The 24,915-nt window shown below is 47.5% G+C and overlaps 2 protein-coding genes across 13 annotated transcripts in view; one reads left to right on the forward strand and one right to left on the reverse strand.

Moving 5' to 3' along the window:
* Positions 1–24: 24 nt before the first annotated feature.
* LOC124475351 (NLR family CARD domain-containing protein 3-like) lies at positions 25–6,126 on the reverse strand. The gene is made up of 10 exons (XM_047031877.1): positions 5,762–6,126; positions 5,393–5,521; positions 5,218–5,307; positions 2,955–4,710; positions 2,627–2,794; positions 2,353–2,526; positions 1,671–1,835; positions 1,436–1,482; positions 819–1,339; positions 25–719 (listed from the first exon to the last, which is right to left on the reverse strand). The coding sequence occupies exons 1-10, from the start codon at positions 5,799–5,801 to the stop codon at positions 660–662; spliced, it is 3,150 nt and encodes a 1,049-aa protein (XP_046887833.1). The 5' UTR covers positions 5,802–6,126; the 3' UTR covers positions 25–659.
* Positions 6,127–15,024: 8,898 nt separating this feature from the next.
* camk2g1 (calcium/calmodulin-dependent protein kinase (CaM kinase) II gamma 1) overlaps positions 15,025–24,915 on the forward strand; it is a 29,124-nt gene continuing 19,233 nt past the window's right edge. For 10 of the 12 annotated variants that reach the window (XM_047031880.1, XM_047031881.1, XM_047031885.1 and 7 more), the window contains exons 1-5: positions 15,026–15,232; positions 16,421–16,515; positions 23,645–23,704; positions 24,432–24,486; positions 24,608–24,673. In XM_047031880.1, the coding sequence (XP_046887836.1) occupies positions 15,168–15,232; positions 16,421–16,515; positions 23,645–23,704; positions 24,432–24,486; positions 24,608–24,673 (341 nt within the window). In that variant the 5' untranslated portion in view covers positions 15,026–15,167. Of the gene's footprint in view, positions 15,233–16,420; positions 16,516–23,644; positions 23,705–24,431; positions 24,487–24,607; positions 24,674–24,915 lie in introns of all 12 variants that reach the window. The other 2 variants (XM_047031883.1, XM_047031887.1) reach the window with 1 other exon arrangement.

The raw sequence follows: 24,915 nt of genomic DNA on the forward strand, positions 1-24,915 counted from the left end.
TGTTGGACAGTGATGCTGTGTCACCATGTTTTCGACCAGCTTCCTTGTCAGTCATGCATGTCTGTGTGATTGACAAACCCTCCTCATTTAAGTAGTCTTGCCATTCAGGGCTCGAGCCTTGCTCCTAGACTTTCAGCTAAGTATGACACTTAATGAGGAGAGATACATGTGTTTTATTCATTTTTCATATGCAGTTTTCTGACCAGCTTGACCTATAGAACGCCTGTGCAGACACTGGTATTCATTTTGAAGACTCACCAAAGCGACATGCAAAGAGTAAATACAGCAGGTAATCTAGCATGATAAGAATTGCACCGTTCAGTATTTCTGTGGTTAGTGCCAAGGTATCAGTATTTTTGTCAGTAAAATAATAATGTCTGAGCTACAATGTTCTATCTCAAACCCAGCAGCATGCAGAAAAAAATGTGTTTTGCAGCTATGACAAGAACGACGGGACATCACTTGATGATGGTGCTTCTTTGGCAGGACGGCCCGACCTGAGGTGTGTAGGGTCATGCCAGCCTTGGGTGTGGAGGAGAGCAGGTTCTGAGGTGTGTAGGGTCATGCCAGCCCTGGGTGTGGAGGAGAGCAGGTTCTGAGGTGTGTAGGGTCATGCCAGCCCTGGGTGTGGAGGAGGGCAGGTTCTGAGGTGTGTAGGGTCATGCCAGCCCTGGGTGTGGAGGAGAGCAGGTTCTGAGGTGTGTATGGTCATGCCAGCCCTGGGTGTGGAGGACAGAGAAACATTGTAGGGTGGTTGAGAAGAAATGACTCGCACACTGGCCATTCATTTGCTCTTGAATCCTTCAAGATGATTCCACCTGGACGAGAGTAACTGAAGACTGGATCCAGCCCAGCCGAAAGCCTGGGTAGAGGCACTCAGTGAATGTAGTGTGGAAGGAGTGCAGGTGAGTCAGTGTGCCCGAGGAGACCTTGTAGAAAGACAGTTTTCCAGCGGGCCAGTCCAGATACAGTCCTATCCTACTTGAGATATGAGGCATGGTAATGGGAACCGTCTTCTTGTTGTGACAGGCAGAGTATCCTCCACTGGAGCAGCTCAGACTCCAGGAGGCGTCGTTTTGTCCGAGCCACGAGTCCCAACCTTCTCCTTTCCGGCACATTCTCCTGTATGCCACTCCTATAGTGGCCTTCACACTCCATTCCACCTCCCAGTAACAGCGGGCAGCAACGCCTTCTCGACAGAGCACCTGCCTCCAGAAGTCAAACCTGTCACTGTGGTCAGGATACAGTTGCTCAGTCCCTCGGACCACCCTTGTGTTCCCCTCAGACAGAGACAGGTCTCTATGTGCTGTGTTCACGTCCAGTGTGAACTCACGGGCATCTGGAAAAAGAAAGTGACATCAGCCTCATTTGATCTTCAATATTTGATGATTTTTTGGGGGGGGCATAAACACAAACACGTCGAAATCCCACTTACATCTCTGTGGACCTGGGTTGACTCTGAGTTCAGCACAGCCATCCAGACTGTCAAGGAAACATGGAAACAGTTTGGTGAGGAGTTGAGAGACTTGTTGAGGTGCTTGCACACTGCTCCGACCTTGACTCTGGCTGGGTGTAGTTGCTCAGTGTTGAGGCAGTATGGAAGCACCTTAAGACCAGCGTGAGAGGAGCTCCCATGTGTTTTACAGATACAGTGGATCCCGTAGTCTTACCAGAGTTTCTCCAGTCTGCAGCGTGGATCCTCTAGCAGGGCAGACAGCATTCTCACTCTGGGGTGATTGAAGCTCAGGTCCACTTCTCTGAGGAAGTCAGGGTTGGAGTTGAGAGCGGAAGCTAGGTGAGCACACCCTACCTCTGTGATTCTGCAAAAGGACAACCTGAGAGATAAAAGAAAGAATGAATTCATCCATAAATGGTGGTTGGTCTCCACTTCTGGTGCAGCATGGATTAGGGTTCTGGGATTTATATACTATGTCTCAGTTTACATACAAGACCAATGACTAGAGTAAATGAGACAACGTGGTCATGAGCAAAACAAGACACAACAGCTGGTATACAGATAATTCAGGCTGATGAATACAGAAATTCAGTATCCGGTCCTTGTATAACAGGACATCCACAGTTCTGTAGTCTAAGCCTGAGTACATACACAGGAAAAAAAGTGATTAGATGCACACTTAAAAGACCGCATTACAATCATTAATGAACACATTTAGGAATATGAAGATAACTATATCATAATATACCACTGGGTATGACAATGGGTTTCATATTGACATAGTAATATATAATATGAGGTAATGAGATTTGATCTACTGATTAGGATTAACAATTGCAAAAGGCAGATGTTCCTTCAATATCTCCCACAATGGCAAAATCAATCAAATCACTAACTTCAGTGTATCCAGTTTACAGTGTGTGTAGCCAAGACCGTCTGAAAGCAGCTGAACTCCTGAATCCTGCAGCTCATTGTCACTCAGGTCCAGTTCTTTCAGGTGGGAAGAGTTTAGGCTGAGCACTGTGGCCAACACCGTGCAGCTCTGCTCGGTCAAGCTGCAGCTCTGCAGCCTACATCCAGACAGACACATTGAACTGCATGAAGAATGGCTTTGAAATGTATGGAAATCCTCACTGCGACAAGAAGTTCAAGACTCGGAGCAAACCTGACCTTAAAGTCTCCAGTTTACAGGGTGGACTCCCCAGGTGAGTGGAGAGGAGCTGCACACCAGTGTCCTGCAGGAAGTTCTCGCTCAGGTCCAACTCTTTCAGGTGGGAGCAGCTGAGGACTGCCGCTAGCTCCTCACAACATGTCTTTGTCAGTTGACATCCCTTGAGACTGTGAATATCATGAAAATACAGAATTTCACACAGAGCATGGGAAATTATATGTGAAAGAAATGAGAGCACTTAATAATTAATAATGAAGTATGCAACCATAGTGAATTTGGTTCTGGCGTGCGTTGTCTATTATGGTACATGTTATTTGAAAAACTTACATAGCTGTGTGAGATGCTTTGACCACAGGCAGAAGCCTGATAAGACCTTCCTCAGAGCAGATGTACTTCTTCAGGTCAAACACACCCAAGTCCTCCTCTGAGGTGAGCAGTATATAACCCAAAGTTGACCACTGAGCCTTGGACAGTTTCACTGCTGAGAGACGTCCACAGCTCAGGTAGTGTTGGATCTCCTCCACCAGAGAGTGATCGTTCATCTCGTTCAGACAGTGGAGCAGATTGATGCATCTCTCCCAGGAGGGGCTCGTCCGGATCTTCTCCTTGATGTACTTGACTACTTCCGTCCTGGTGTGCAGGCTGTGTTTTCTCTGGGTCAGAAGGCCTCCGAGGTGCTTTTGATTGGACTCCAGCGAGAGGCCCAGCAGGAAGCGGAGGAAAAGGTCCCACTGTCCACTCTTGCTCTGTATGGCCTTGTCTACTGCTGCTTTATAGAGCCTGGTTGCAGGTGAGTCAGTGATGAGTCTTGAAAGGGATGATCTCTTGGTCAGCATGTTCTCGTTGTCGTTGTTAAATTTGAGGAACACATACAAAGCAGCAAGGAACTCCTGAACACTGAGATGCACAAAACAGAACACCTTTCCCTGGCACAGTGTCATCTCCTCACTGAAGATTTCTGTGTAGACTCCTGAGAACAACGTTGCCTGATTGACATCTATGTCATTCTCTCTCAGGTCCTCCTCATAGAAGATGAGATGGCCTTTCTCCAGCTGTCTGAAAGCTAGTTGGCCCAGAGACAGAAGGCTAGTTCTTGTCATGGAAGGATTGCTCTGTTTTCTTCCAAACAACTTCACATTCATGTTTCTCTCTTGTGATGCCAGGAAGTAACAGTACATCTGGGTTAGGGTCTTGGGCATCTCTTCACTCATTGTTTTTCTCAACAACTTTTCCAGAACCGTGGCTATGATCCAGCAGAACACGGGGATGTGACACATGATGAAGATACTTCTTGATGACTTCACATGAGTGATGATTTGGTTGGCCATGTCCTCGTTGCTGATCTTCTTCCTAAAGTATTCTTCCTTCTGAAGGTGGTTGAACCCCCGTACTTCTGTCACCAGGTCAACCCACTCTGAAGGGATCTGACTGGCTGCTGCAGGTCGGGAGGTTATCCAGATGAAAGCACAGGGAAGCAAGTATCCTTTGATGAGGTTGGTCAGGACCACATCCACTGGGGCTGACACCTTGACATCACAACACCTGTCATTGCCCTGGAAATCTAGGGGAAGCCGGCACTCATCCAGGCCATCAAAGACAAACAACACCTTGGATGTTGAGATCTCTGGTCGTTGCATTTCCTTGAAAAACTCATTCAGAAGCTCAGTCAGTGTGTAATGTTTCTTCATCAAATTCAGTCTCCTGAAAGGCAGTGGAAATATGAACTCAAAGTCTTGATTAGCTTTCCCCTCAGCCCAGTCGAGGATGAACTTCTGCACGGCGACGGTTTTTCCTATTCCAGCCACTCCCATGGTCATCACAGTTCTAGGAGGTCGACCGTGTCCGTGCATGTGCTGAAAAATGTTGTTGCATTTGATTGGAATTTCTTGCATTCTCGTTGCTTCTTTCATTTGTAGCACTTCATGTTCTGTATTGACTTGACAAATCCCTCCCTCGGTGATGTAGAGTTCTGTGTAAATCTGATTAAGAAGTTTCATTTGTCCGTGCTGATTTTGCCCTTCACTCACATGGCTGAATCTGTGCCTCAGATTTCCTTTCAACTCACACATATACTGAATCTGCACTGTAGAAAACACCAGATATAATCAATGAAGGAAGTACATCCTGTCCCACTGTACACCTCAATATTGCATTGTAGGTCTTTTGGGTGTTTTAACAGTGTTTGCTGTATATCTTTGTTATACTCAAATGTCAAACATCTGCAACACTTTACATTAAGGCTACACAAACTCCCATGAAACTACAAAGCATTATTTATAGTAACAACATTGTAGTTATATTGGAATTGCTATGTAGTTACACTATAAAGTTTACTGATACAATTTACATACTTTTGCTTCACTGATACAATTTACATACTTTTGCGTTTGTGATAACCTGTACTGCTCCCACTTAATACCATTAGAGCTCTAATAATAATATATTCCTTCAATATTCATGTCATGAAGTTGCGAGGCACATTATGAGAAATTAGTATAACAATTGGAAATCAACTTATTGGGTTCTTAAAATGTCCCTTTTTTCATTCTTTATCAAAATGTCCCTTTTACAACAACATATGACAACTTACGTTTGGTCTGGGCAATGTCACAAACAGGTTGGGGAATTGCCTGATTGACAGGCGAGGCTTGTGATGCAGTAACAGGCTCTGAGATAAGAGCTGGAAGAAGAAAAAGTAACAGATGAGGTGGGATAATACACTATGCAATCAATTCAATGCCACACATGTGAATTGTTTAATCTACCAGCATTTGTGGAGCTGATGTTGATGCTGAAGTTAATTGGTCCATCAATCTGGCAGTGTGAGAGCACAGGGGAAATCACATGGCTGCCATTCTGAGCAGTGCAGGTGAGGTGGATGGGAGAGTCAGGAGCTGGAGAGCGAGAGGAAAAGAGAGAGAGAGAGAGAGTAAGAAAGAGAGAGGAAAAGAGAGAGAGAGTAAGAAAGAGAGAGAAAAAGAGAGAGAGAGAGAGAGAGAGAGAGAGTAAGAAAGAGAGAGAAAAAGAGAGAGAGAGAGTAAGAAAGAGAGAGGAAAAGAGACATTGTTGAATGGTGAGAAGAAACCATGATGCTTCATGGAGAAGTTGGGGATGCACTGGTGAGAACTTCTTACCTTGATTGTCTCCATGTCCAGCTATAAAATGTGAACACATCTTGATGTATCATCTCCACACCCTTGTGTGTGGCCTGGGTCTAACACGAACACATTGTCAGCTAGACAATGAGGATGTGCAGAAAGTCACCAAGCTCACACTGAGCTTTGATCCAGGAGCCTGAGAAATCTTTCCGGAGCCCTCCAGCCTCTAAAGTGCCGAAGGAGAAAACAAGTTAATGAAAAGTAGTCAAACTATTTACTTCTTCTGCATTGCACCTCAACACGCTTTTCTTTGAACTCCATCAGTCATTACTCCCCTTTAGCTTAGACGGTGCCACTGTGCTGTTTGGCACATTGGCACTGCGGAAGAGACCAGCTCCCTCTGTGGTTAGGTACTGACCTCAACAGGAAACTCAAGTTGCACAAGTTGGTTTAGCTCTGCACCCTATACTGTTGTATAAGTATTACTGTCATATAAAAGTTACTCACAGTTTTTCTAAATTGACAGGGAGCATGCATCATTCTCATGAACATGTTATTAAATTAAAAACACATTCAAAAACTAAACAAATTGCCACATTGTCTTAAAATAATCTTCATTGGATTAAGCATGAGTGGATGGGTAAAATATTTAGAGCAGACCGCTTGCTCTATGTATGTTTTGCAGGGAGATACAGCCAGGGCACAACAGGAAACTGCCACAATTGGTTTTGATTTGCTTATGTTCTATCATGCCACCAGTCAGATGCAATGGCACACTTATTAAAAACAATATTAAACATTTACCGTAGATAGATAGGTTAAGACAAAACTTAGTTTGTATAATACCAGAAACGTTGATATAGTGAAACGTATGGAACATTAAACATGTCATGGAGGATTTTATTCATTGTAATCATGTTTACAAAGTCAATCTTAAGCAGTTTGGAAAATGAAGGGAAATATGGACACACACAGAACAAGGTGTCTTCATTCCTCATGCTCCTCTCACGTCCCATCTTCTCCGACTCCCCCCCTCCTAGCTGGGCCTGTTGTCTCTGCTCTGCTGCACACACTGAGCAGTCATATGCTCTCACTTCATGGTTTTGGTGGTGGTTTCATATACAGTGCCCTCCAAAAGTATTGGAACAGTGAGGCGAATTCCTTTATTTTTGCTGTAGACTGAAAACATTTGGGCTTGACATCAAATAATGAACGTGAGACCAGAGATCAACGTTTCAGCTTTTATTTCCAGGTATTTACATCAGGATCTGATGCACAACTAAGAAAATATCACATTTTGTTTGAATCCACCCATTTGTCATGTGATCAAAAGTATTGGAACAGATATACTTAAAACATATTTAAGTGAATAAGACTTAATATTTAGTTGCAAATCCTTTGCTTTCAATAACTGCAGCAAGTCTGTGACCCATTGACGTCACCAAACTTTTGCATTCTTCCTTTTTGATGCTTTCCCAGGCTTTCACTGCAGCCTCTTTCAGTTGTTGTTTGTTTTGTGGGGTTCCTCCCTTCAGTCTCCTCTTAAGCAGGTAAAATGCATGCTCTATAGGGTTTAAGTCTGGAGATTGACTTGGCCAGTCTAATACCTTCCATTTCTTGCCCCTGATGAACTCCTTTGTTGTTTTGGCAGTGTGTTTTGGGTCGTTATCTTGCTGCATGATGAAGGCTCTGCCAATCAGTTTGGTTGCATCTTTCCTTAAATTGGCAGACAAAATGTTTCTGTAGACTTCCGAGTTCATTTTGCTGCTGCCATCATGTGTTACATCCTCAATGAAGATTAATGAGCCCGTCCCAGAAGAAGCCATGCAAGCCCAAGCCATGACATTACCTCCACCGTGTTTCACAGATGAGCTTGTGTGTTTGGGATCATGAGCAGTTCCTTTCTTTCTCCAAACTTTAGCCTTTCCATCACTTTGGTAAAAGTTAATCTTTGTCTCATCAGTCCATAAAACTTTGTCCCAGAATTTTTGAGGTTCATCTCTGTACTTTTTGGCAAATTCCAGCCTGGCCTTCCTATTCTTCTTGCTAATGAGTGGTTTGCATCTTCTGGTGTAGCCCTTGTACTTTTGTTCATGAAGTCTTCTGCGAACAGTAGATAGTGATACCTTCACTCCTGCCATCTGGAGGTTGTTGTTCTCACTAACAGTTGTTTTAGGGTCTTTCTTTACAGCTCTTACAATGTTTCTGTCATCAACTGCTGATGTTTTCCTTGGTCTACCTGTTCGACGTCTGTTACTTAGTACACCAGTAGTTTTCTTCTTCTTCAGGACATTCCAAATGGTTGTACTGGCTATGGCCAATGTTTCTGCAATGGCTCTGATTGATTTTCCATCTTCTCTAAGACTCACAATTGCTTGTTTTTCACCCAAAGACAGCGCTCTGGTTTTCATGTTGTTTTCACCTCTGAATACAGTCTGCATAGACAAAACCTATCTTACCCAATCTGAACCTGAGTGTAGACATTCAGTGGTATTTATTGATTGAATAATGTATGTAATAGGACACACCTGGGCAACAAAACACACCTGTCAGTCACATGTTCCAATACTTTTGCTCACGTGACAAATGGGTGGGTTCGAACAAAAAGGTGATATTTTCTAATTTGTGCATCAGATCCTGATGTAAATACCTGGAAATAAAAGCTGAAACGTTGATCTCTGGTTTCACATTCATCGTTTGATGTCAAGCCCAAATGTTTTCAGTCTACAGCAAAAATAAAGGAATTGGCCTCACTGTTCCAATACTTTTGGAGGGCACTGTATATTTTTCTCATAATTCAAAACAAAGTGATTGGAACAAGACACAGGCAGGTCTGAAGGGCAGGGCAGGTCTGGAGGGTGACCAGGAGGCAGGGCTGAAGGGCAGGGCAGGTCTGGAGGGTGACCAGGAGGCAGGGCTGAAGGGCAGGGCAGGTCTGGAGGGTGACCAGGAGGCAGGGCTGAAGGGCAGGGCAGGTCTGGAGGGTGACCAGGAGGCAGGGCTGAAGGGCAGGGCAGGTCTGGAGGGTGACCAGGAGGCAGGGCTGAAGGGTAAGGCAGGTCTGGAGGGTGACAGGAGGCAGGGCTGAAGGGCAGGGCAGGTCTGGAGGGTGACCAGGAGGCAGGGCTGAAGGGTAAGGCAGGTCTGGAGGGTGACCAGGAGGCAGGGCTGAAGGGTAAGGCAGGTCTGGAGGGTGACCAGGAGGCAGGGCTGAAGGGCAGGGCAGGTCTGGAGGGTGATCAGGAGGCAGGGCTGAAGGGTAAGGCAGGTCTGGAGGGTGACCAGGAGGCAGGGCTGAAGGGCAGGGCAGGTCTGGAGGGTGACCAGGAGGCAGGGCTGAAGGGCAGGGCAGGTCTGGAGGGTGACCAGGAGGCAGGGCTGAAGGGCAGGGCAGGTCTGGAGGGTGACAGGAAAAAGGGCTGAAGGGCAGGGCAGGTCTGGAGGGTGACCAGTAGGCAGGGCTGAGAGGCTCACAGTGTTGGCAACGGCAAAAGCTCCTCCTGAGGCGTACAGAGCTCTGGGTACCCAGGAGCTGCCTCTGCCTCGGAGTTGGAGCTGCCTTGTATGTGGAGCTGTCTCTTGAGGTGGAGCTGCCTCTGAAGGTGGAGGAGCTGCCTCTGGACGTGGAGGAGCTGCCTCTGGAGGTGGAGCTGCCTCTGGGGTCACAGAAGGCAGCAAGGGTACAAAGGCCAGGGTTGGGGCTTGGGTTGAAACATGACGTTAGTACCCTAATGGTGAACAGCTTCCATGGAATTTGAACAAAGGTGACTTAAAGGGGTCATTGATTGCAAAACCGATTTTACCTTGTCTTAGATGAATAACGACAGTTCGTGGGTAAAATGGACATACAATGAACCTCAAAGTCCATTGAAACCTCTTTCCTATCTAAATCTCACAACTTGAAACTGCAGCTGTAAAACGATCGGTTTCAAAAAAGTGGCATTTGCGGACGTCACAAATTCCGCATCACCTTTGTCATGCCCCAACATTCATACAGACCAAGTTTTTAAAGGGGAAAGCCACGTGCTTTAGGCAAGAGGCCCCGGGGCTTACATCACCCGCAGGAACCTGATTGTCTATATACACTAGGTAAGACCTGGGCTGACCAACCCCTGTATTTTGGGTAGAGCGCCAGAGCTACGGTGCTAGTTAGGGTGAGTGCTGTGACAAGGTAGGGATAGAGACTTCTGTTTTGCTCTCTTTGTTTTGGTCGTGCCCAGCCCCTTTTCCCCTGTACGTTTGTTTGACAGTTAATAAACTGTTTGAAGACAGAGTTGGCCTTGCTTCCCTCACTTTGCACCACGACTCCACATCTCAGTCATCCGGTCCGAGGGTGCTTGTGCGCAGTGGGGTGTTACGTTCCCTCTCTCGGGAGGCGTGCGTAACACCCACCTAAGGCGATCCTGATCCTCATACATTTCATTCGTACAGAGAGTCTGGGCTCGCTCCATTAACAAGCGTTGACTTCCTTGCAGGCGGGTACTCTGTTGAAGTTTAAAACTATTGGGTCTGCCTAGAGCCACTCTGATCTGCCATAACCAATCGCTAGCCTTAGGCCTTAGCCAATTCCTTCACCATTACTGTAACAGAGCTAGCTGCCGTAGCTGGAAAATCAAACTGTTCTCGAACCCCGTGGGGAGGAGGACCACAACATCATGACCACCCAAAAAAATTCTGCTAAACTTGTTCTTGCTCCTTTAACTTATGGATGTTTGGCAGTGTTGCCACAACGGACCGAATGTGGCTTCGCTCGCATCTTTCTACGCCACTATTAGGGAACTACAACACAAACTTAGCTCACGACATCAACGTCATTGTTTTCAGCCACTCCCTCTGTTCGCTGATTGGACAGGTAGAAAGTTAACCTGAGACATCTGACTTATGTACCACATGCCCAGAAGCATGTACTTATGTACCTCATTTTACAGAAGCAAAATACAAATTGAGCGGAAGAACGTAGGAGGGTAGAGCCAGGCTGGATCCTGATTGCTTCGACAACAGAAGTGGAAACAACTAAAGTAATCATTTCAAATGATATCTAGTCAATCTGTTGAAAACATTGTTGTGTAGACACAATAGATTTATTTGTGCGTTTTTATTTCAAGTCTCCACCTTCGTTGTTTCAGTGAGTGCTGTGGCCATGTCGCGTCTTTGCTCCGCAGCTTCACTAGTTTTAAACCAACCAATCAGCGCACAGCTCATCTATATATTCATGAGCATGCCATAAAAGGAGAAAACCTAATGTTTTTTCCAGGGAAAAGTTCACTGGATGCATCAGGGGGCATAGAACAGCACCCGGGCCATTTTCAGCCCAACCAATGTTACATACCCTATTCAGAGACCTCAAGAAACAGCGTGAAATACCTAAAAAAAACAGTCAATCACCCCTTTAATCTTCAGACGGATGTTCTTACTGACACATAATGATCACTTCTAGTAAATTTGTTACATTAGCCAGTTTTTTAAGAAATATATTTCAAGCTTATTTATGTTTTGTGGAAAATATTTTCTGTTTGCAGATTGTACTGTTTGAATCACGTTTCCAGGTAAGATCCTGCCATTGACAACATTGTTAGAATCAGGTTGTTTCAAAGGGGATTCTTTATTAATTAAATGCTTAAAAATATCACTAGAAGGAAAGAACTTGAGAAGTTTAAGTTTACGGCATAACATTTGCAAAATTTGGAAATTAGAAGAGAACCCTGCTTCATTCTACACTTACCTCTTAGTATTTTGAAGTGTAAATGAGCAGCAACAAATGTTACTGTTGTTATATTTACTATGAAATTACCATTATTTTGAGACTAATACTAAGTGAAAGTATTTGTAAGCTTTGTTTATGTGGTCGATGACGAGATAATTAACAGTCTCTCAATACCTTCAGTGAGAGATTATTGTGTCAACCGGACATCCCGAAGAGAATACCTGTTTTCCACGGTGTTCCAGAGGCACAGATCTGCCAAAGCTGGCTCGGTGGAGCCCCCTCTCAGAGCTGGACGAAGTAACCAATAAGTGAGTTCTCCAAAATATTCAACAACAGCTTGAAATAGGAGTCATACTTGTATTCTTTAATGTATTGAATCTCTAAGTGTGAGTTGTGCATGTGTTGGATGGGAATGTAAACATGCAAGCTGTCTTTCTTGAGTGCTGGGCTTTTCTTTAAACGTTTTTCTGCCCCTGTACTCCTGGCGTGGAGAACATGATAGCTCATGTGTATCCAGTCTAGGGGAATGTGTCACAGTTTATTTGTATGTTCTAGGCTGTGTGCAGCCAAAGCGAATTCCTCCCCTGATTCGCTGCAGTTCCACCAGCTTGCCAACAGGTGGAAGCAGAATTCCTCTCGTTGGGTGAGCTGTGGGCGGAGAAGAACAATGCATTCTGCTGGAGAAGTCAATGCAATGGCTTTTACTTTGCAGACCAGGCAGGATTTGATCAAAATAAGGATAGTAAAACTGTATTTGATCTTAAACTACCCAGGCGTGCATGCACAGCACATATTCATGGCATTGTCACAAAGTAGCTGATACGGCTCCCTGTACACCAACAGCTGGACCTTCAGTCATCAGTCCGTCAAACTCCTGAAGTTTGCGGATAACACCACCCTCTTTGGGTTGATTCTCTGGTGGGCATGAGTCTGACTATAGGTGGGAAGATGACAATTTGCCGACCTTGTGCAGCCAGAACAACTTGGAGCTCAATGCTCTGAAGACAGTGGAGATGGTTGTGGACTTCAGGAAGAACACAGCCCCACTCACCCCCATCACCCTGTGTGACTCCCCAGTCAACACTGTGGAGTCCTTCCGCTTCCTGGGCACCATCCTCTCCCAGGACCTCAAGTGGGAACTGAACATCAGCTCCCTCACCATAAAAGCACAACAGAGGATGTACTTCCTACAGCAGCTGAAGAAATTCAACCTGCCAAAGACAATGATGGTGCACTTCTACACAAAGATCATTGAGTCCATTCTCACCTGCTCCATCACCATCTGGTACGCTGCTGCCACTGCCAAGGACAAGAGCAGACTGCAGCGTATCATCCGCACTTCTGAGAAGGTGATCGGCTGCAATCTGCCATCTCTTAAGGACCTCTAGGATTTTGAGGTGAGCAAGGAAGATTGTGTCTAACTCCTCCCACCCTGGACACACACTGTTCCACCCTCTCTGGCAGGAGGCTGCGGTCCATCAGGACCAAAACCTCACGCCACAAGAACCGTTTCCTGCCTTCTTCAGCAGGCCTCTTTAACAAGGCCCAGGAACCCCAATTGACACAAACTCACTCTTACTCTTACTTTTTATATTTAAGGACTGCACACACTTTTTAAAGATTCTTATGTTTACTGTATGCACCTGCCCACCCATGTAAATTCCTTGTTGTGTAAACTACTGTGATTAAACTTACTCTGAATCTGATAACAGAGAACTCTGTTTAATCTGGCCATCCGAGAGACAGAACATAGTGTCAGTGTGAACCCGTGGATCGTATCTTAGGAGCGACTGACCCAAATGTGTTAACATAGAACCTGACCCATGTTCAACTGCTGTTTACATGGAACTCTAATCCTCCTCGGCCTTCAAAGTTCTCTTCTGAATATTTGTCACTACCACCAAGATTTGCATAACTCCAGAGTTCTGGGTTTTTCTTGAGTCATTTACTAGTTAATTGTTTACTAATAAGGGATGTCAGACACATGGTTCATGGCTTTATAGTGTAGCATGGTGATAGCTTTGTAGTGACACTGCATTCACAAAACAAATATTTGTGCACAGAGATGTTCTTGTAGGACAGGATGGCAGGAGAGGGGACTGGCATTCAGGCTCACAGTAATAATGTTTGAAAGCTGCTCAGACACACTGCTGAGTTCAGCTGAAATCATCTTCCTCTCACCTCCACCCCCTTTCTTTCTCTCCCGCTAGTTTAGACTGGCTAGTACAGTATGTGGATAGGGCAACGTGTGTGGTTTGGGTGAGATTACAGTGTATAATGACATAACCACAGTGGGAGGAAGAGGAGGAGAAGGGAGAGGAGTAGAGGACAGGGTCAGTACATCGTTAACAATGGAGGACATGTCGAAAACGACAACATTGCAGTGCTTGGTCCTCTCGCTCGCTCTCTCTCTTTCTTTTTCTCTCTTGCTCTCCTACGCCCACCAAAACACACAAACACACACATAATGCCTTCGCTGTTTGTGGTATCACTTCGGCTGCAGTGGTTGCTGAGAACGCAATGCTGCTGAGAAAGCATCCTCCCTTTCCAAACCCCATCCTGTCTCTGATGGCCTCCTGCTAATGCCACATTAAACATTTAGCAAAGCACTCTGGATCTCTGTGACATCATCTCTCAGCGCCACCAAACCCAGCATCATTAATTGTGTGGAAACCTGATCCCGTTTTTCCTGAATTGACATGCTCTCTTTATCCCTCCCTCTCTCTCTCTCTCTCTCTCTCTCTCTCTCTCTCTCTCTCTCTCTCACTCTCTCTCTCTCCTTCTCTCTCTCTGTCTCTCTCACACACACAGTTTAAATCTCTGGGTCAGAATTGCTGTCTGAGAGCAGGCCCATTGATCTGTTTCGATCCCTGGCTAATGTCGGTGTGTGTGAGTGTCTCTGTGTGTGTGTGTGTGTGTTCTGCTGCAGTGCGTTAACAGATAAAGGTGGAGGATCAGGCCAAGGTGCATCTAACTACAGATGCTCATACACAGATGTCGCAACTCTCACATCTGCAAGGAGATGTGAGAGTTCAACACACAGGCATTGGGAGGACTGGTGGTCTCCATCGGAGTTAAGAGCCCACATTTAGAATATTAATGATCCTTCAACATCATAAATCAATAAAAACCTACACCAAAAATGTTCAATTCAGTTTAAAATGCACATCTGGAATAGGATAAAAGATATCTACAGATTAGTCTACAGCTATTGCTTTATGCTAAGTGCAAATACGTACAGTATAGTGAAATGTATATTCTTAGTGGAAACATTGAACAGGTGATCAAGAACAATTGACGGGTAGTGTGTATGACAATGTTGAATACGTCTGGATGTTATTGTTTTTTTTTCTTTTCTTCTTACAGAATAGTGAAATTGCTTTGATCAACCCAGCTAAACAGCACTAGTTAATCTTTACAATCATGAACAAAGGTTATTTCCCCCAAAAGCATTTGGGTCCGAATCTGGTTAAGCGCTGATTCACACGATACTGCATCAACATAGCCAGGACTGATTACATGACTATGCTCAAAAAGCTGCTGAAATCTCGCGTTGCTCTCTCCCCCTGTGCCAACCCCTCCCTTCCCGTCGCTGCTTCGCTCTCTCTCCCGTCTCTCTCTCTCTCAGCTCGCCTGTCAGAGGAACGCCACTGTAGGAGGCTACCCTCCCCGGACACCGTGCGAGAGTTAGCCGCTGTGGTGCCCTAAAGCTCAAGGCTCCCCTCTCAGAGACTAATCATGGCTACTATCGTTACCTCCACCAGATTCACCGACGACTACCAACTCTACGAAGAACTCGGAAAGTAAGCGACTGCCGTAGTGCTCCAGTAGCTAGCTAGCTAACCGTATTTTGCCTCGTAGTCTAGCCTCCCACCCCCGCAAGCTCGTTTCTCACGTAAGCTAGCAGGCTTGTCGAGGTACTACCGTGAGCTAGGCGACCATCCTATTGTCTGGATGTTGACAGCAGATAAGGCTGTGTACTTGTGTGGTTTGGGCCGGGGTTTGGGCTTGCTAGCCGCTGTAATCATGACAAATTGCCTAAGAAAGGAGTCGTATCCAGCTAATCTAGCCAATCAATAGATCACAATGCACAGCTAAATGGATAATAGCTCTAGCATGCTAACTAGGTGGTATAGTCCACTTGTCTAGCCGACGCCTTCCTTTTTGGTCTGACGAATTAGTCAATACGCAGGGAAACGGTCCGGTTAAAGCCCCGTGACATTTGGTGGCATGCGCTGTCATTCGTTGTGGCCGTTCTGGCTACGCTGTAGCGGGTTATGCGGAGATAGGCCCCGCCACTCCAGCGGGCTAGCTGTCCCATTCCGACATGCCTGTACAGCGCAGTCTGCAAGGAGGCTCTAGCTAACGGGAGAACATGTAGATCATAGATAGACCCGCTACTTAACCGTTGTCTTAAATCACAGCTGTCCTTCACAGGCCATTACTGTTTGCACGGTGTCAAAACCAAACACTGACGAACCAAACGCAACAGCTGGCAGCATGTCATCATGAATTTCTAATGAAGCGTTCTAAGCAAGCATCTTGGCCACTACTAGTGGCACTAGTTACCCCGGATTTGGCCTTTAAAGAGCAGGGGTGAGAGACTTGTTTTCTCGGAGTTTCGATGACGGAGAGAACCCAAGCCACACATCACCGGTGTCTGTTGTCCAGGCTGGTTAGACGTTCCCCATATCTTTGAACTGGTTTTACACAGAATATGAGTTGAAGTCTAGCTTGCTACTGCTTGTGGTCTGCTTGAGATTGCCACCACCCTGTATGACCTGGATGATGGTCCCCAGCCAAAGACAGACTAAGCCCTTTGTTTTCTGGCCCCTGTCCAGGCTCTCGACCTTGGTCGGGAAACATTGGTGGCTACAATGTGCTGCATGAATGATGTGTTTGTGTGTGCAAACGTGTTTTTCGCATGTGAGAAAGTGTACCTGTGGCGTTTGTAACCCCTGACTGACTGTGATCACGTGTGCTCTTCGTAGGGGAGCCTTCTCTGTGGTGCGTCGTTGTGTGAAGAAGTCATCTGGCCAGGAGTACGCAGCAAAAATCATCAACACTAAGAAGCTGTCTGCCAGAGGTAACATCCCCCTGATCCTCACTGTCCTGGGCTGTGTGTGTGTGTGTGTGTGTGTGTGTGTGTGGGGGGGGGGGGGGGTGATGGGAGGAGACTGCCTTTTAGTTAGTCATAATAATGACATTAATCATAATGTCCTGTGATCTTGCCAACATTTCGCAGGTTATCATAACACACACACACCTCAGCAGAACAACTATGCATGCAGCCCAAAGCTCCTCAGTCAAGCTTTCCTCTGCTCCTCAGTTGTCAGTACTGTTGCTCCTGGCCCGCTGTCCCCCAAGGCCCTGTCGTCCCCTTCTCCTCTGCACCCACCAAGACCTGCCTCCCTCATCCCCACCGGCAGGGGGAGTGCTGTGTATTGAGGCTAATCCACTTATGCTAAATGTATCTCATCAGGAACTAAGACCCCAAGGATTCCCTAGGCACCTCCCTGTTGGTGCTGCGCTGTAATGTGTGTGTGTGAGCGGACTAGTTAGTGTTGCGGGGGGTTCTCTTACAGTATCACGTGGTATCCGGCGTGTATCATGAATCACATTCCTGTGTATAATTATGTTTAACGTTGTATTGTCAAAGGGCAGATGCAGCTGTTTACCACGGGGCGAAGTTAGGATTCAGCACAGTCTCTGGGCTGTTTGAACTAGCCAACGTGACATGACTAGTGCTGGGCATGAAGGATACCTGTGTTCCTGCAAGTGTGTGTGGAGGGAGAGGGAGCGGGAGAGAGGGAGGGACAGAGGGAGGGGAAGAGGCGGAGGGAGAGACGGAGAGAGGGACAGAGAGAGGGACGGGCAGAGGGAGGGACATAGGGAGGGACAAAGGGAAGGACAGAGAGAGGGACGGGCAGAGGGAGGGACAGAGAGAGGGACATAGGAACGGGCAAAGAGAGGGACATAAGGAGGGACAGAGGGAGGGACAGCGGGAGGGACAGAGAGAGGGATGGGCAGAGGGATGGGCAGAGGGAGGGACAGAGGGACAGAGAGAGGTATGGGCAGAGAGAGGGAAAGAGAGAGGGACGGGCAGGGACAGAGGGAGGGATGGGCAGAGGGAGGGACGGGCAGAGGGAGGGACGGGCAGAGGGAGGGACGGGCAGAGGGAGGGACGGGCAGAGGGAGGGACGGGCAGAGGGAGGGACGGGCAGAGGGAGGGACAGAGAGAGGGACGGGCAGAGGGAGGGACAGAGAGAGGGACATAGGAATGGGCAGAGAGAGGGACATAGGGAGGGACAGCGGGAGGGACAGAGAGAGGGATGGGCAGAGGGAGGGACAGAGAGAGGGAAAGAGAGAGGGACAGAGGGAGGGACGGGCAGAGGGACGGGCAGAGGGAGGGACAGAGGGAGGGACGGACAGAGAGAGGGACGGACAGAGAGAGGGACGGGCAGAGGGAGGGACGGGCAGAGGGAGGGACGGAGAGAGGGACAGAGAGAGGGACAGAGAGAGGGACATAGGAACGGGCAGAGGGAGGGACAGAGGGAGGGACAGAGAGAGGGACGGGCAGAGGGAGGGACGGGCAGAGAGAGGGACAGAGAGAGGGACAGAGAGAGGGACAGAGAGAGGGACAGAGGGAGGGACGGGCAGAGGGAGGGACAGAGAGAGGGACAGAGAGAGGGACATAGGGAGGGACAGAGAAAGGGACGGGCAGAGGGAGGGACCGAGGGAGGGACAGAGGGAGACAGAGAGAGGGACGGGCAGAGGGAGGGACGGGCAGAGGGAGGGACGGACCGAGGGAGGGACAGAGGGAGACAGAGAGAGGGACAAGGTGGTAGGAGCATGTAGGTGAATGGAGAGCTTAGCGGGATGAGGAGCAGGGTTGGTACAGGGAGAGGCAGATAAAGCAGTAGTAGTAGTAGGGTATAGAGTGGATCTGACCACAGAAGATTGGGCCAAGAGGAAGAGTAGTGTAAGACACAAACACATACAGACAAACACAGACAGACAGAGACACACACAGACAGACAGAGACACAGACAGACACACACACACGCACAGAGACAGACAGACAGACACACACAGATAGAGCCACATACAGACACACACGCACACACACAGACAGAGACACACACACACAGACAGACAGACACACACACACACACACAGAGACACACAGACACACACACACACACACAGACAGGCTGTGCGTGAGCGGGCCCAGAGCCCAATAGGATTTGGGTGTTTTTTTATAGCGCGCCAGGGCCAGTGTGACCTCACGCACGGCCTGGTGGGTAAGTCTCTGAAAGCCCTGGTAAACACTGCAGTAATCTGAGGAACGGGGGGGGGGGGGGGGGGGGGGGGGGGACGACGTCACACCGTCACTGTCTCAGAGGGACAGCCCAGGGACACGGCCTGCCTGCCACTGCTGCCTCCTGGCTGGTGAGCTGGCCGCTGCTGGTTGGTCAGGCTGAAATGTCTCAGTGCTGACATGTGTACGAGCGATTGGCCATGGTGAGATGGGGTTAGTGAGAGCTGTGTGTCGTCTTATTCTGTGCCTGCATGCTTAGATGGCTCTAGGCCCGCCCCCTTGGCCGGGCAGATGTCCAATTAGAGAATAGCAGGAAGTAGCTGTAATTATGTCTGCCTTCTTTTTCTCCGTTGACTACGACACACACATTTACACACACACGCGCGCACACCTTTACACATTCACAAACACATCTGTACACAGGCCCTCCCACACACACACACACACACACCTTTACAAACGCCTGCCAACACACACACAACCCTTTACACAAGTCTGTCCACACACACCTTTACACACACACACACACATATGCACACACAGGCCTGCCCACTCACACACACACACACCTTTACACAGGCCTACCTGCTAGTGTTGGAACAAATAGGCGTTTTCCAGAGTTGGTCGGGTACGAGTATGCAGTGCACATTTCAGGTTGGGTAATTAGCGTCATTTTACTAGTTTTGCTAGCTCACACACAAGCATAATACTATAGCCTGCATGTGCTGTCTACATGTCTTTTTTATTTCTTCTGATGCTAGCCAAACCATAAGATTTTCACTGTCCTGATGCCTGATTCTATCTGGTGGTGCATGTGACTAATAAACCACTTTGAACATACAGTTTATACATGGATGGCCTACATTAGTATGTCGTATCCTTTATTCACTGATATTAGCAGAACATAACAACGGTATTTGTAAAAGTGCATGAAATAAACAAACTCAACTGCATCATTGTTTAATCTAAACCTGGGGCAGACTTGTCAAAACCTGGGGCAGACTTGTCAAAACCTGGGGCAGACTTGTCAAAACCTGGGGCAGACTTGTCAAAACCTGGGGCAGACTTGTCAAAACCTGGGGCAGACTTGTCAAAACCTGGGGCAGACTTGTCAAAACCTGGGGCAGACTTTTCAAAACCTGGGGCAGACTTGTCAAAACCCTAGGCGACCAAGAAAAAAGAAAACATGCTGATGTTGTCGTATAGACTGGTGTACATTAGGTGTTTAGAGGGAGGTTTGGCAGACCGTGGGATTCCCTTTTAGTCCACATGTCACCAGCCTGGAAAATAGTTGAAATGTGCACTGCGCATGTGTGCAATATCATTTTCTTTCCAAGTAAGACTCAAAAACACCTGACCCGTCCCGGCGGGTCACAACCTAACGTAGTTTGACCCAAACTCCACTGGACCCATTCCATCACTACTGTCCACACACACACACACAAACACACATGTACACAGGCCTGTCCACACACACACACACACATGTACACAGGCCTGTCCACACACACACACACACACATGTACACAGGCCTGTCCACACACACACACACACACACACATGTACACAAGCTTGTCCACACACACACCTTTACACAAGCCTACGCTCAAGCAGTGCCTACATAAGTCTAGAACCTTCTGTATATGGACCAGAATCACACAGCCTCAGTGGTTACGGAACAGTGATGAAGGTATTGTAGTGGTGCTGGTAGGCAAATTGATTTAAGGTTGATAGAGTTCCTTTTCCAATCGGCACTGTGGACAACACGTCCACAAGCAAATGGAATGAATTCATATGGTGCAGTGACTATGCACCAGAGTGCACACACACACACACACACACTCACACTCAGCGCACACACACGCAGATACTGGGGTGCTGTGATCCTCTTCTAGCAAATGGACATTCCATGTAATCCTTTAGCCTCTCTCTGTCTCTCTATCTTACTCTATCTGTCTCTCTCCCTCTCTCTCTCCTTCCCTCCCCCCCCCTCCCTCTATCTCTCTCTCTCTCTCTCTCTCTCTCTCTCTCTCTCTCTCTCTCTCTCTCTATCTTACTCTATCTGTCTCTCTCTCTCCTTCTCTCCCCCTCCCTTTCTCTCTGTCTCTCTCCTTCCCTCCCTCCCCCCCTCGCTCCCTCTCTCTCTCTCTCTCTCTCTCTCTCTGTCTCTCTCTCCTTCCTACCCTGCCCTCTCTCTCCCTCCCTCCCCCCCCTTCTCTCTCTCTCGGTCTCTCTCGGTCTCTCTCTCCATCCCTGCTGAGTCACCAGTGTAATGAGCGTGAGCTAGGAGGCTGTGTAGCAGTGGAGCTGCAGTGGAGCTGAGGCCTCACCTGTGGGACTCAGGAAGGAGGACAGGGGGGTGGCGGGACGTTTAGCAGTGTGTTCCACAAAACACAACCGCCTGTTGAGAGCTTATTGAATTACGCATCGGATACTTAGCGCTGCAATATCTAATTAGGCTGAACTGTTTGTAGAAAATCTGATCAAATTAGATTTTTCAGCCACATTTAGCCTCGTGAAATCAAACTGAAATAGACCTGCTCATTTGTGCTTGGTGGTTAGGGTGTGCATGCACATCTTTAGTGATGATAGAGTCTTCGTTCAGTCTTGACATGGGTAACACGTATGCGCACGCACACAATCAGACTCACTAGGATTACCCCAGATACCCCTCGGACCTCCTGAGAAGAAGAAGGAGATTAGAGGCTCATATAGTTCCCCTCCATCACTCTCCATCTCTTTCTCTCCATCTCAATCTCCATCTATACATTTCTTTCCATCTCTCTCTTTCTCTCTCTCGCTCTCTCTCACTCCATCACTCTCTATCACTCTCTCACTATCTCTCTACTTCTCTCTTTCTCTTTCTCTCTCCATCACTCTCTTTTAGGGGTGTAACGATACACTAACCCTATACAATATGTATCACGATACTGGGTGTACGATACAATACGTATCACGATATTTGGAACGAAAATGTTTATGAAACTGAAATTCAAATAGCAGATTTATTTCCAAAACATTAAACATTTTCAATAATTGGGTGTGCTCAAGCCTTCGGCGAGAGCACAACCATTATTCTGTCACATTTATTATTTTTCTTTTTTTTCCCCACCCCTAAGGATCCCTCAATATTTGGACTAGATAGACAACGTTGGTGCGATTGAGTTGCTTGTATTTTAATTTAGATCCGTTGCACGGTTTAGGCTGAACTTAAGTTTTTTGTGGCAAAACGTGCCTTGTGTCAACAAAGGGAACTCAGTGCCAACGTCAGCACACGTTAGCAACGACGCATGGATACAACGTGCATAGATGTGCTGTTGCACAGCAGGTATCGTATCGTGCCGTGGTGTACTAGCAGCATCATACATGTACATTCAAGCAAATCAAGACTTGCATGTCTCTCTCTCCATCACTCTACATCTCTTTCCATCTCTCTCTCTTTCTCTCTATCACTCTCTTTCCATCACTCTCCATCACTCTACATCTCTTTCCATCTCTCTCTCTCTTTCTCTCTATCACTCTCTTTCCATCGCTCTCCATCTCTACATCTCTTTCCATCTCTCTCTCTCTTTGTCTCTATCACTCTCTCTCCATCACTCTCCATCTCTCATCTCTCTCGTCCCTAGCCCTGTCCTGTCCTTTCCATGCAGTATTACCGTATCACCAGCAGGCTGAGACGAGGCTTTAGACCGTGTGTGTGCGCGTGTGCGTGTGTGTGTGTGTATGTATGCGTGTGTGTATGCGTGTGTGTATGCGTGTGTGTATGCGTGTGTGTGTAGGCTATGTGTCCCCAGCCAGACAGAAGTGCCAACACTGCAATGTTCCTGTGCTGGGGCCGGGTGCTGCCCCACTACAAATATACTCTCTCCACACAGCGGCTTGGAATGCTTTGCTTGGGATTCCCATGTTCTCCCCTAGCCCTTTCTTATGCTGTGTTCACATCAAAAAGTGCAAGCAAAATTTGCATTGCCCGGCGCAAATTCGCATGTTTGCATTGACTCTACATGTGATCTAAAAAGAAATGGCTTTGCATTCGGTGTGAGCATTGTTCTCGGTATACCTTTATCCCTGTGGGTTTGACCTCCTGCCTTTCCAGTCCAGATGCTGTTCATAGGCAAATGCCTCATGGACTCTCAGCCTGCTAACGCAGTAATGCTTACCTTCATTCAGTTAGCATCCGCCAAACTGCTGAGACCCATTGCACATACAAAAGTGAATGTAGTAAGTGCAGTAGGTAATCAATCATTTGAAGTGCACAGTTCTAACAGTATTACAGTGGTTAATACCTCTCCTGTTCCTCTCCTGTTCCTCTCCTGTTCTCTCCTCTCCTGTTCCTCTCCTGTTCTCTCCTCTCCTGTTCCTCTCCTGTTTTCTCCTCTCCTGTTCCTCTCCTGTTCTCTCCTCTCCTGTTCCTCTCCTGTTCTCTCCTCTCCTGTTCCTCTCCTGTTCCTGTTCCTCTGCTGTTCCTCTCCTGTTCCTCTCCTCCTGTTCCTCCATTCTCTTGTTCCTCTCCTGTTCCTCTCTTGTTCCTCTCCTGTCCCTCTCCTGTTCCTCTCCTGTCCCTCTCCTCCTGTTCCTCTCCTGTTCCTCTCCTGTTCCTCTCCTGTCCCTCTCCTCTTGTTCCTCTCTTGTTCCTCTCCTGTTCCTCTCTTGTTCCTCTCCTGTTCCTCTCCTCCTGTTCCTCTCCTGTTCCTCTCCTCTTGTTCCTCTCCTCTTGTTCCTCTCTTGTTCCTCTCCTGTTCCTCTCCTCTTGTTCCTCTCATGTTCCTCTCCTGTTCCTCTCCTCTTGTTCCTCTCATGTTCCTCTCCTGTTCCTCTCCTGATCCTCTCCTGTTTCTCTCCTCTTGTTCCTCTTCCTCTCCTCTTCTTCCGGTTCCCTTCTCCTCTCCCCAGACCATCAAAAGCTGGAGCGAGAGGCCCGTATCTGCCGTCTGCTAAAACACCCCAACATCGGTGAGTGGCCGTGTGGTTATGTTACTTCTGCAATGACAACAATCATTCTGAGCGTCCCTCCGTCCAGACAGTGTGGAGGGGGGAGGTCATGGGATGAAGTGAGGGATGAGGTGGGGGAAGAAATCGAGGGGGCTATAAAGACACCCTTGTTACTCTTTCTTCTCTCTCGTTGTCTCTGGATGTTTCTATGTATGCAGGTATTTATGATGTAATTGTCATTACTGTATGTAACACTGAGTAATCTAGGACATGGTGCTCCTTGTAGCAGCCCCCTCCTGCTCTATGCCAGTTTAGCCTTAGATAAACTTTAGGACAAAGAGAGAGGGAGAGAGACAGTGACAGATGGAGAAAAGGAAAATAACAGGACAAGCAGACAGGGAGGTAGAGAGAGAGGGAGGTAGAGAGAGAGGTAGAGAGAGGGGGACGCTCGCTCAGTTCTTACTGCACGGCCAGCCTGCTCGTCTTATTACACAACTTTTCACTTTACATAACTGCAGCCTAACCCTGGTCCCAGCTTCATCACCAACCTCTCCTCACCCTCTCTCTTTCTTTTTTTTTCTCTCTCTCTCTCTCTCTCTCTCTCTCTCTCTCTCTCTCTCTCTCTCTCTCTCTCTCTCTCTCTCTCTCTCTCTCTCTCTCTCTCTCTCTCTCTCTCTCTCTCTCTCTCTCTCTCTCTCTCTGTCTCTCTTTCTCTGTCTCTCTTTCTCTGTCTCTCTTTCTCTTTCAGTGAGACTCCATGACAGTATCTCTGAAGAAGGCTTTCATTACCTGGTCTTTGACCTGTAAGTATACACAGTAACAGGCGGAACAGGGTCTTTTTCACACGTCCCGCCTCCAGACTAGCGGGGCTTGTTGCTTTGTGCTGACTGTGTTTCCATGCTGTGTGTGTCCCATGTGTCTCAGCGTGACGGGAGGAGAGCTGTTTGAGGACATCGTAGCCAGGGAGTATTACAGCGAGGCAGACGCCAGGTACGTACCTCCCGTTTCCCTGGTTACTTTGCTCCACCCTCCAGGTCAAACCACGTGGGGACGAGGATTGGACACACAGATGTAGCGCACACACTGTACGCCTGTGTTCTTGGACACACACACACACACACAATGCATGGGGATTGTTCTGGATCCTTGTTTGCTGTGTTTCCTGCTGGGCATATCTATATTCTAGCCGTCTCTGTTGAATCCACCCTGCAGTCCTCCCTGATTCGCTCTCG

Source organism: Hypomesus transpacificus, chromosome 13, assembly GCF_021917145.1.
Source record: "Hypomesus transpacificus isolate Combined female chromosome 13, fHypTra1, whole genome shotgun sequence".
Taxonomy (NCBI): Eukaryota; Metazoa; Chordata; class Actinopteri; order Osmeriformes; family Osmeridae; genus Hypomesus; species Hypomesus transpacificus.